At 41.6% G+C, this 12,873-nt stretch overlaps 1 protein-coding gene across 1 annotated transcript in view; it reads right to left on the bottom strand.

Annotated features, from left to right (window-relative positions):
* STK32B (serine/threonine kinase 32B) overlaps nucleotides 1–12,873 on the bottom strand; it is a 314,328-nt gene that overhangs the window by 56,812 nt on the left and 244,643 nt on the right. The window contains exon 9 of the mRNA XM_077280130.1: nucleotides 693–818. Coding sequence (XP_077136245.1) covers nucleotides 693–818 — 126 coding nt within the window. The remainder of the gene's footprint in view (nucleotides 1–692; nucleotides 819–12,873) is intronic.

Genomic DNA, 12,873 nt, shown 5'->3' on the forward strand with positions numbered 1-12,873 from the left:
TGCATCCATATGTTTATACACCCTATCTCGCCCCACTTAGTATAAAGCCTACACCGCTACCATAAGTTAAAACTGGCTATGTCAGATATTACCAGACAGGCCGAGAGCAGTCAGTGGACCGGTATAATTACCTATTCGGAGGCTGAGACTGGGATGTGGGCTCCCCGCTATCACCTGGACCCGCACGTCTGCCCCTACCATGTAATTAGTCTTTGAGTTATATTTATTTGATTTTCTTCCGTTTCGCCTTCTGTTCTGCACACAACATTGTAGTGTGGAAGTAGAACTATAAGGCTTTGTGCCCACGTTGCAGAATCTAAGCAGAATTTTCCTCATCAAAACCGGACACCCTTGCCAGGAAATCCACTTGCGTTTTTTCTCACGTTTTTGTCGCTTTTTTCATGTGTTTTTTTTTCATGCGTTCCAATACAATTCTATAACGGCAAAATCGCTGGGAAAATGAATGAACATGCTGCTCTTTTTATCGTGATGCGTTTCCGTTGTGGCAAAAAAGCTGCATGGGCACAGCAATTGCAGAATGGCATTAAAAATAATGGGATGTGTTTTGTAAGCGTCAACGTGGGCACATAGCCTTAAGGTTGTCATTCTCATGCTGTCCACAGAATATAAACTGTGTCATTGCAATTTCCAACATTCTACCAGTAGTAAACACATATAAAATAAATTCTTACATTTGGAACAAAGCTAGGCGTGATGGATTTCTCCAATACTGCATCCCAGTTCATGTCAGCCAAGTATGGAGAAGTCTGGATGTCAGCTAATGATGAAAAGCGGCACTCTAGGTCCTTGGTAAGAAGCTGCAAAAAACACAATAATGGGTATCATTGTTATTTTATAACACCCGAAAGTGCATCACATCCACAAAAAAAATATAAAAGTTCAAATAACTCCTCAAGTCTCTAATCATTAATAAAAAAAACTTAGAAAACAATCATATCATACCCAGTATAACGGTACATACTAAAGTAAAACTGTCACCACCTCTCTGTGCTCGGATAAGGTGTTATCTGACCATGCTCGGGTGCGAGTGTCTTCTGCGTGCTCGAAAAATATGTTCAAGTCCCCGTGACTGCATGTCTCGCAGTTGTCCTACAGCCGCAACATATGCAGGGATTACCTGTTTGTTAGGCAAGGCCCGCATGTGTTGCCACTGTCGAACAGCCGCCGGGACTCAAACATATCATTCGATCACAACGAAAAATCGGCAGTGTATCAAATACTTATTTTCCCCACTGTATATAGGCCCCTCAAAGTCATTTCAAAACGGAATAGGTCTGTAAAAAATATGATTTATAAATTACTTTGAAAAAAAAATTAAAAATTGCTGCAATATTTTAACTCTTTTAACATCCTAACAAAATAAAGTGACATTTTAAAAACAATGCTAATGTAAAGAAAATAAATGGAAATTATTTTTATTAACTATTTTGTGTGGTGTGACTACCTGGTTTAAGGCTACAAAGCTTAAAAATTGCAAAATTTTCTAAAAACACTATTGACGTTAATTTACCACTAACATAAAGAACAGTCTGTCATGAAAAAACGCAGTGATGCATGTCAGATTTGAAAGATGGGGCTTGGTCATTAACCCCTTCACCCCCAAGGGTGGTTTGCACGTTAATGACCAGGCCAATTTTTACAATTCTGACCACTGTCCCTTTATGAGGTTATAACTCTGGAACGCTTCAACGGATCTTGGCGATTCTGACATTGTTTTCTTGAGACATATTGTACTTCATGATAGTGGTAAAATTTATTCGATATAACTTACGTTTATTTGTGAAAAAAACGAATATTTGGCGAAAATTTTGAAAATTTCGCAATTTTCCAACTTTGAATTTTTATGCCCTTAAATCACAGACATATGTCACGCAAAATACTTAATAAGTAACATTTCCCACATGTCTACTTTACATCAGCACAATTTTGGAACCAAAATTTTTTTTTGTGACGGAGTTATAAGGGTTAAAAGTTGACCAGCAATTTCTCATTTTTACAACACCATTTTTTTTTAGGGACCACATCTCATTTGAAGTCATTTTGAGGGGTCTATATGATAGAAAATACCCAAGTGTGACACCATTCTAAAAACTGCACCCCTCAAGGTACTCAAAACCACTTTCAAGAAGTTTATTAACCCATCAGGTGTTTCACAGGAATTTTTGGAATGTTTAAATAAAAATAAACATTTAACTTTTTTTCACACAAAATTTATTTCAGCTCCAATTTGTTTTATTTTACCAAGGGTAACAGGAGAAAATAGACCCCAAAATTTGTTGTACAATTTGTCCTGAGTACGCTGATACCCCAAATGTGGGGGTAAACCACTGTTTGGGCGCATGGCAGGGCTCGGAAGGAAAGGAGCGCCATTTGACTTTTCAATGCAAAATTGACTGGAATTGAGATGGGACGCCATGTTGCATTTGGAGAGCCCCTGATGTGCCTAAACATTGAAACCCCCCACAAGTGACACCATTTTGGAAAGTAGACCCCCTAAGGATCTTATCTAGATGTGTGGTGAGCACTTTGACCCAACAAGTGCTTCACAGAAGTTTATAATGCAGAGCCGTAAAAATAAAAAATCATATTTTTTCACAAAAATGATTTTTCGCCCCCAATTTTTTATTTTCCCAAGGGTAAGAGAAGAAATTGGACCCCAAAAATTGTTGTGCAATTTGTCCTGAGTACACTGATACCCCATATGTGGGTGTAAACCATTGTTTGGGCGCAGGGCAGAGCTCGGAAGGGAAGGAGCGCCATTTGACTTTTCAATGCAAAATTGACTGGAATTGAGATGGGACGCCATGTTGCATTTGGAGAGCCCCTGATGTGCCTAAACATTGAAACCCCCACAAGTGACACCATTTTGGAAAGTAGACCCCCTAAGGATCTTATCTAGATGTGTGGTGAGCACTTTGACCCAACAAGTGCTTCACAGAAGTTTATAATGCAGAGCCGTAAAAATAAAAAATCATATTTTTTCACAAAAATGATCTTTTCGCCCCCAATTTTTTATTTTCCCAAGGGTAAGAGAAGAAATTGGACCCCAAAAATTGTTTTGCAATTTGTCCTGAGTACGCTGATACCCCATATGTGGGTGTAAACCATTGTTTGGGCGCAGGGCAGAGCTCGGAAGGGAAGGAGCGCCATTTGACTTTTCAATGCAAAATTGACTGGAATTGAGATGGGACGCCATGTTGCGTTTGGAGAGCCCCTGATGTGCCTAAACATTGAAACCCCCCACAAGTGACACCATTTTGAAAAGTAGACCCCTTAAGGAACTTATCTAGATGTGTGTTGAGCACTTTGACCCAACAAGTGCTTCACAGAAGTTTATAATGCAGAGCCGTAAAAATAAAAAATCATATTTTTTCACAAAAATGATCTTTTCGCCCCCATTTTTTTATTTCCCCAAGGGTAAGAGAAGAAATTAGACCACAAAAGTTGTTGTGCAATTTGTCCTGAGTACGACGATACCCCATATGTGGGGGTAAACCACTGTTTGGGTGCATAGCAGAGCTCAGAAGGGAAGGAGCGCTATTTTACTTTTCAATGCAAAATTGACTGGAATTAAGATGGGATGCCATGTTGCGTTTGGAGAGCCCCTGATGTGCCTAAACATTAAAAACCCCCACAAGTGACACCATTTTGGAAAGTAGACCCCCTAAGGAACTTATCTAGATGTGTTTTGATAGCTTTGAACCCCCAAGTGTTTCACTACAGTTTATAACGCAGAGCCGTGAAAATAAAAATTCTTTTTTTTTTTCACAAAAATGATTTTTAGCCCCCAGTTTTGTATTTTCACAAGGGTATCAGGATAAATTGGACCCCAAACATTGTTGTCCAATTTGTCCTGAGTACGCTGATACCCCATATGTGGGGGGAAACCACTGTTTGGGCGCATGACAGAGCTCGGAAGGGAAGGAGCGCCATTTGGAATGCAGACTTAAATGGATTGGTCTGCAGGCGTCACGTTGCATTTGCAGAGCCCCTGATGTACCCAAACAGTACAAACCCCCCACAAGTGACCCCATATTGGAAACTAGACCCCCCAAGGAACTTATCTAGATGTGTTGTGAGAACTTTGAACCCCCAAGTGTTTCACTACAGTTTATAACGCAGAGCCGTGAAAATAATTTTTTTTTTTTTTTTCATAAAAATGATTTTTTAGCCCCCAGTTTTGTATTTTCACAAGGGTATCAGGATAAATTGGACCCCAAAAGTTGTTGTTCAATTTATCCTGAGTACGCTGATACCCCATATGTGGGGGGGAATCACTGTTTGGGCGCATGACAGAGCTCGGAAGGGAAGGAGCGCCATTTGGAATGCAGACTTAAATGGATTGGTCTGCAGGCGTCACGTTGCATTTGCAGAGCCCCTGATGTACCCAAACAGTACAAACCCCCCACAAGTGACCCCATATTGGAAACTAGACCCCCCAAGGAACTTATCTAGATGTGTTGTGAGAACTTTGAACCCCCAAGTGTTTCACTACAGTTTACAACGCAGAGCCGTGAAAATAAAAAATCTTTTTTTTCCCACAAAACTTATTTTTTGGCCCCCAGTTTTGTATTTTCCCAAGGGTAGCAGGATAAATTGGACCCCAAAAGATGATGTCCAATTTGTCCTGAGTACGCTGATACCCCATATGTTGGGGTAAACCCCTGTTTGGGCACACGGGAGAGCTCTGAAGGGAAGGAGCACTGTTTTCCTTTTTCAACGCAGAATTGGCTGGAATTCAGATCGGATGCCATGTCCCGTTTGGAGAGCCCCTGATGTGCCTAAACAGTGGAAACCCCCCAATTATAACTGAAACCCTAATCCAAACACACCCCTTACCCTAATCCCAACAGTAACCCTAACCACTCCTCTAACCCAGACACACCCAACCCTATTCCCAACCGTAAATGTAATCCAAACCCTAACCCTATCTTTAGCCCCAACCCTAACTGTAGCCCCAACCCTAGCCCCAACCCTAGCCCTAACCCTAGCCCTAACCGTAGCAATAACCCTAGCCCTATCACTAGCCCTAACACTAGCCGTACCACTAGCCCTAACCCTAGCCCTAACCCTAACCCTAGCCCTAACCCTAGCCCCAACCCTAGCCCTAACCCTAGCCCTAACCCTAACCCTAATGGGAAAATGGAAATAAATACATTTTTTAATTTTTTTATTTTTCCCTAACTAAGGGGGTGATGAAGGGGGGTTTGATTTACTTTTATAGCGGGTTATTTAGCGGATTTTTATGATTGGCAGCTGTCACACACTGAAAGACGCTTTTCATTGCAAAAAATATTTTTTGCGTTACCACATTTTGAGAGCTGTAATTTTTCCATATTTGAGTCCACAGAGTCATGTGAGATCTTGTTTTTTGCGGGACGAGTTGACGTTTTTACTGGTAACATTTTCGGACACGTGACATTTTTTAATCGCTTTTTATTCCGATTTTTGTGAGGCAGAGTGATCAAAAACCAGCTATTCATGAATTTCTTTTGGGGGAGGCGTTTATACCGTTCCGCGTTTGGTAAAATTGATAAAGCAGTTTTATTCGTCGGGTCAGTACGATTACAGCGATATCTCATTTATATCATTTTTTTATGTTTTGGCGCTTTTATACGATAAAAACTATTTTATAGAAAAAATAATTATTTTGGTATTGCTTTATTCTCAGGACTATAACTTTTTTAGCCCCCTCCCTGCGCGATGCTTCCCTATACCTGTTTGATCGCGGTGTGCCGCGGGTTAATGTGCCGGGGGCGGTCCGTGACCGCTCCTGGCACATAGTGCCGGATGTCAGCTGCGATATGCAGCTGACACCCGGCCGCGATCGGCCGCGCTCCCCCCGTGAGCGCCGCTGATCGGTGATGACGTACTATCCCGTCGGCGGTCATACGGGCCCACCCCACCTCGACGGGATAGTACGTCAAATGTCGGGAAGGGGTTAAGCTCAAAATTGGCACTGTCATTAAGGAGTTAAGTAAGCTTAAAAAGCATTTCACCCAAAGAACGAATGTTTTGGTTGTGAATAGGGTGGTTGACGTCCGGTCTAGATAAGCCGATAATCGGTTCCTAATTATTGGCCAGTGTAAATGCACCTTAAAAAGAAAATAAAGTTTTGGGAGATTGTTTTATGTTTTAGGTCCTTTAAATCTTAGCAGACCAGTGGTGTTCCGGGGACCTCCACAATCACTCAAATGCCTTTTAGAAGTTTGCGCTTTAAGAGACAAAAGAGATCACATAAAGCAGAGTACAGATGCAGTATACTGCAAATTCATAGGCTTTCTGTGAGATCCTGTGCACGTCCAAAAAATCTTTTGGGTGTGTCTGGATCCTGAGAACTCCACCAATCGCTCAAATTTGCTCAGAATTGAAGGACGTTAAACATGTAAGATATATCCTAAAAGCTAAGATACTCTTTAGATGGAGGCAATAGCACTAGTAAATATTTAATGAGTACTGAGATTCCTCTGTGGTCTGCAGTCTGGTGATGGCTGGCAACAATTAACATCTCCCATCATCTCCTTATCATTTTTAAGGGCATACTGTGAGTTGAAGGTTTATGCAACACAATAGTGTTTGCTGGGGACTGACCTGACATTGCAATTGATTGCTGTACTAAGTTTGCAGCACTATTTATGTACTGATAGTGGTTCTAGTACTGTGCTCATGTACTGATGATGGTTCTGGTTTTGTATTCATGTGCAGATAGTGGTTTGTGTGAAATATTGCCATACTGATAATGGTTCTAGTGATGTATGTATGTACTGGTGATGATATTGGTGTGTTCTCTTATCCTGATAGTGGTCCTGGTGCTGTATTACTGTATTGATGGCTGTTCTGGTGTTTTATTCATGAAATGATGGTAGTTCTGGTGATGTATTTTGTACTGATGATGTTTCTGGTGCTATAGTCATGCACTTATAATGGTTCTGCTACCACATTAATGCACTGATAGTGGTTATTGTGATGTATTCGTGTACTGATGGTGGTTCTGGTGTTGTATTCATGCACTAATAGTGATTCTGTTCATGAATTTATGCACTGATAATGGTTTTGGTGCAATACTCATGTACTGATGGTGTTCAAGTGACATATATACGTACTGATGCTGGTTCTGATGCTGTATTTATGTACTGATGGTTCTTCTGTTGATGTAATCACATACTAATTAAGGTAAAGGTGCTACATTTATGTACCCATGAAAAGGTTTTGAGGGCTATATTCTTGTACTAATTTTAATTCTGGAGACATATTAACGTACTGATTGCGGTTTTGAATATGTATTTATGTACTGATGACGGTTTTGTAGATGAATTCATGTATTGATAGTGATTGATTCTGGTAATTCTTTTATCTACTGATTCTGGTTCTGTATTCATGTACGGATTATAATTCTTACAGTAATAGAAATGTAGTAATCCTTAATTTTTCAGACTTGACAATAGATCATTTTATGGTTAGCATCCAATGCACACAAAGATTGAAAATACAACTGTTTGAATGGGGACATATATGTCAGATGAACAAGTGTTTGATTAAAGCTCCCATAAGCATTAGAGGGCTGTCAGCTGAACAATGGTTCGATTAAATGTTTGACCTGCAGCTATCTCACCCAACTCTCCTGTGCAGCGCTGAGAGCTCCTCTGTTCTCTATGAGAAAGCTGCTGTGACATCTTTAATCAAGGATTTTTTCTTGGGAGATCAAAAGGATTTGCAGTCCAAAATCATACATACAGGATCCTCATCTCCCCAACAATAATTTTTCATTGGACGCCATACACATTAGGCTGTCAGCCAAACCTGTCAATATTGGCGAGTGAGATTTGTCCGTGACGGAAAATTATTCCACTCTTCTGTCATCAATCCACCTTTGTGTACAACTCTGACTTTTGATAGTGAAATCAGCACTGGATAAAGAAACCTTCCCACATATTATGAAATCTTTTCCATATTGTCAGAATAGCTTTGATGATAACATTCAGATAAGTAGCTCCGAGAAGAGATGTGTCAACTGCGTTTAATGTCTGCTGGTTAATCAGGGAACATTTTCCGTTCTGTGTTCACAGAAGTGTGGTCTCAAGTAACAGCTCCAAAACATAAGGTATTTTCAAGGACATACTATAGGAAAAACATCATATAAATTGTCAGCACTGTTATCTGTCTTGAAATATCAGCTGGCTCCTTTCTAACAATTTCTATGAAATAAACCTACTTTTTGGAGATTCTAAATAACTGATGTGATAAAGTCAGAATTAGCAAAGATGCAATATTCCCAAGGGAACTGTAAATGCAGGAGGTCTCCTGGGGCCACATCTGAAGGAGATCTCCTAGGGCCACATCTGAAGGAGATCTCCTAGGGCCACATCTGAAGGAGATCTCCTAGGGCCACATCTGAAGGAGATCTCCTAGGGCCACATCTGAAGGAGGTCTCATGGGACCACATCTGAAGGAGGTCTCCTAGGGCCACATCTGAAGGTGGTCTCATGGGACCACATCTGAAGGAGGTCTCCTAGGGCTACATCTGAAGGTCTCCTAGGGCCATATCTGAAGGAGATCTCCTAGTGCCACATCTGAAGGTCTCCTAGGGCCACATCTGAAGGAGATCTCCTAGGCCCACATCTGAAGGAGGTCTCCTAGGGCCACATCTGAAGGAGGTCTCCTAGAGCCACATCTGAAGGAGGTCTGAATGTACCCCTATAATGTAGTAGCTAATGAAGAATGGATCATACTTGCAACACTTTATTATCTATATCATAGCTCACTTAGGATTAGTTTTTTGCGGCAAGGTCCATGCGGAAACACTGCTAGCTGCATGTTGGAGACCAATGATTTATTAGGGTCTGATGAAGGAGAAAGAAGTATTCTTTTATATGATCATTTTTTTCACCAATTTAGCAACTGTATGAATAATGAAAGGCTTTCATCTTTATATAAATGTGATTATTATCACCTTAACATTGCAGGAACAGTATTATTTGGTCACTATATTGTGGTATCATTTAGTCATTGTATAGTGTTAATAGTCACTGTATGGTAGTATTATTCATTCACTATAAGGTTATCAGGCACTATACAGAATTATTATTCATTTAAATATATTGGTATTAATTAGTTACTGTAAATAAATATTATTCAGTCATTGTGTGATGGTATTATTCACTTGCAGCGCAGTAGTATTATTCGGTCATTGTATGATGGTATTATTCACTCTCAATACAGTAGTATTATTCAGGCGTTGTAAAGTGGTAATATAATATTCGCACTCTGTGTAGTAGTAATATTCACTTGCATATTGGCATTATTCACTCTCAGTGCTGTAGTATTATTCATTGTTTATATGGTGGTAATATTCACTATCTGAGCAGTAGCATTATTCAGCCATTTTAAAGTTGCATTATTCTCATTCTTTGCAGCAGTGTTATTCATTCATTGCATGGTGGTATGATTCACTATCTGTGCAGTAGTATTATTCAGCCATTGTACAGTGGTATTATTCACTCTTTGTGCGCTAGTATTATTCAGTCATTGTATAATGGTATTATTCCCACTCTGTGCAGTAGTATTATTCAGTCATTGCATGGTGGAATTATTAACTCTTTGTGGAGTAATATTATTCAGTCATTGCATAATGATAGTATTCATGCTGTGTGCAGTAATATCATTCAGTCATTGTATAGTGACATTATTTGCGCTGTGTGCATTAGTATTATTGAATTATTACATGGTGTCATTAGAGCCACCATCAGGGATTTACTGCCCTCACTACTGTATTGGTCCCGTTGAACAGTAGTAAAGAGCGAGGGCCCAGTCCTGGTCCAGGCCTCCCTCTTGTGCTTCCGCTCATCGGACCTCAGGGTATCATGTGCCGGCTCAGGGAGGCTTGGGGTTCTCACGGCCAAGATTGCCGTGCAGCTTCAAGGGAGCCTCCTCTATGAGGTGCTGCTGACAGCACATATGCGATGACTCATAGTGCACGCGTCATCATGTAAGAGCACCAGGATGCCAGTCCAGAAGTGGAGCTGCAAGGGATCGTATGAGAGATAAGTATAGAATTATTTTTTTTAAATAAAATTAATTAAATGGTTTTGGGGAACTGTAAGTGATGAATTGGTAGTTGAGGGAGGGGCAAATGATGATTTGGGAGTGTTGGGGAGAGCAAATGAGGAATTGGTAGTTGGGAGAATGATGATTTGGGAGTGGAAGGAGAGCAAATGAGGAATTGTGGGTGGGGAAAGCAAATGCTGAATTGGGAGTGGGGGTAGAGAGAGCAAATGAATTGGGAGTGGGGGGAGCAAATGCTGAATTGGGAGTGGGGGTAGGGAGAGCAAATAATGAATTGGGAGTGGGGGGAGCAAATAATGAATTGGGTGTGGGTGTGGGGAGAGCAAATAATGAATTGGGAGTGGGGGTGGGGAGAGAAAATGATGAATTGGAAGTTGGGAGGAGAGCAAATGATGAATTAGGAGTGGGGGAGAGCAAATGGAGAATTCTGAGTGGGGGTAGAGCAAATGATGACTTGGGAGTGGGGGTGGGGAGAGCAAATGATGAATTGAGGGTGGGGGGTGAGGAGAGTAAATGATGATGAATTCAGTTTGAGGGAGAGCAAATGATAATTCATTGATGGTGGGTGTGGGAGAGACAGAGGACATGACAATGAATTGGGGCAGAGGGGTGCATGTAAATATATGAATCTAGGGAGTGGTAGGTACAGGGTGGGGGACATTGAGGATGACGTAGTGTGACTGGTAATGATTTGGGAGAAAAAGTACAGGTGCTAATTAATTTATATATTTATTGGCAGGAGAAAGTGGCTATTTATAGCTAGTGGGGGTCACAGTGGTGGATTAGAATTTATAATTGGAATGGTGGATTGCATAATAGCTAATTATATATTAATGGTGGGTGCACGTCTGTATAAAGCTGTGAAGTGTGGAAGTTGGGCAATGTCCTCTGGAAGCAGTGCTCTAGATTACTGTGTGTTATTTTATTTATAGACAAGTCCTGGATGGAAGAAGTGATTGGCCATCTGCACTGGATGAAGGAGAAAAGCGAAGATGAAGAACTTCACCTAGAGACGTCACCAGTGAGTCAGTGTGTTACCTATACACTGACACTATATACTGTATACTCTGTACAGAGCTCCTGTGTATAATGTCACTGGCGATCTCTGTACATTGACACTATATACATAGCTCATGTGTTTAATGTCACTGGTGATCCCTGTATTACCTGTACACTGACATTATATACAGAGCTCCTGTGTATAATTGTATAATGTCACTGGTGATCACTGCATTACATACAGAGCTCCTGTGTATAATGTCACTGGTGATCTCTGTATTACCTGTACACTGACACTATATGCAGAGCTCCTGTGTATAATGTCACTGGTGATCTCTGTATTACCTCTACACTGACACTATATACAGAGCTCCTGTGTATAATTGTATAATGTCACTGGTGATCACTGCATTACGTGTACACTGACACTATATACAGAGCTCCTGTGTATAATGTCACTGGTGATTATTGTATTACCTGTACACTTACACTATACACTATACTATGTACAGAGCTTGTGTGTATAATGTCACTGGTGATTACTGTATTACCTATACACTTACACCATGCACTATACTATGTGCAGAGCTACTGTGTATAATGGCACTAATGGTAATATTAGTATTTATTTTTATTAATGGTCAGTATTGTTGTATTTGGTCACTGTGGTGATAATATATGGTCTCGTCATGGTGTTTTGGTATTTGTTCCTTGGATGTGGTGTTATTCGGTTACTATATGGTGGTAATATGTAGTCTAGTCATGGTGTGACGGTATTTGTCACTTTTATAAGGTATTATTGGTCATTGGTCAGGTGTTCTATGGGAACTGTTAATGTGTGATTGGTGAGGGCATGGTGCAGCTGTGGAGTTTTTTCAAAAGAGAGCTGTGGAACTGGTGAAGGTTCGAAGGTTGGAAGTGGAGATAGGGTGGAGCCAGTAGCATAGCTACCGGGGGGGGGGGGGGGCAGAGGGGGCTACTGTAATTGTATCGGCGTTTGCACAGCGTGCCAATACAGTTACATTCTGTGGCAGAGCAGGGAGAATCGATCTCCCTGCTCTGCTGCTATGGGGCCCATGAGCAGGCGGGGAGGCACGGTGCCAGCAGTGGGTCCCCTGCCCGTCATCGCAAGGTCAGCTGTTTCAGCATTTAGCCGATACAGCTGACCGCATTAATGAGGGAAAGAGTGCTGTGCTACGCTCCTTCTCCCATGACGTCACTACCTGCTGCCCCCTGTCAGGAGAGGAAGAGAGGTGAGTATTTATTTATTGTTTTTTATGGGGTGCTGCCTTATACTACAGGGTCTGCCTCTGGGGTGCTGCCTTATACTACAGAGTCTGCCTATGGGGATGCTGCCTTATACCATGGGGTCTGCCTATGGGGGTGCCGCCTTATACTACAGTCTGCCTATGAGGGTGCTGCCTTATACTACAGTCTGCTTATGGGGGTGCTGCCTTAAAATACAGGGTCTGCCTATGGGGGTGATGCCTTATACTGCAGGGTCTGCCCATGGGGGCGGTGCCTTATACTACAGGGTCTGCCTATGGGAGTGCTGCCTAATACTACAGGGTCTGCCTATGGTGGTGCTGCCTTATACTACAGTGTCTGCCTATGGTGGTGCTGCCTAATACTACAGGGTCTGCCTATGGTGGTGCTGCCTTATACTACAGTGTCTGCCTATGGTGGTGCTGCCTTATTCTACAGGGTCTGCCTATGGGGTGCTGCCTTATACTACAGGGTCTGCCTATGGGGGTGCTGCCTTATACTACAGGGTCTGCCTATGGGGGTGCA

The sequence above is a fragment of the Ranitomeya variabilis genome, chromosome 1, assembly GCF_051348905.1.
Source record: "Ranitomeya variabilis isolate aRanVar5 chromosome 1, aRanVar5.hap1, whole genome shotgun sequence".
Lineage (NCBI taxonomy): Eukaryota > Metazoa > Chordata > Amphibia > Anura > Dendrobatidae > Ranitomeya > Ranitomeya variabilis.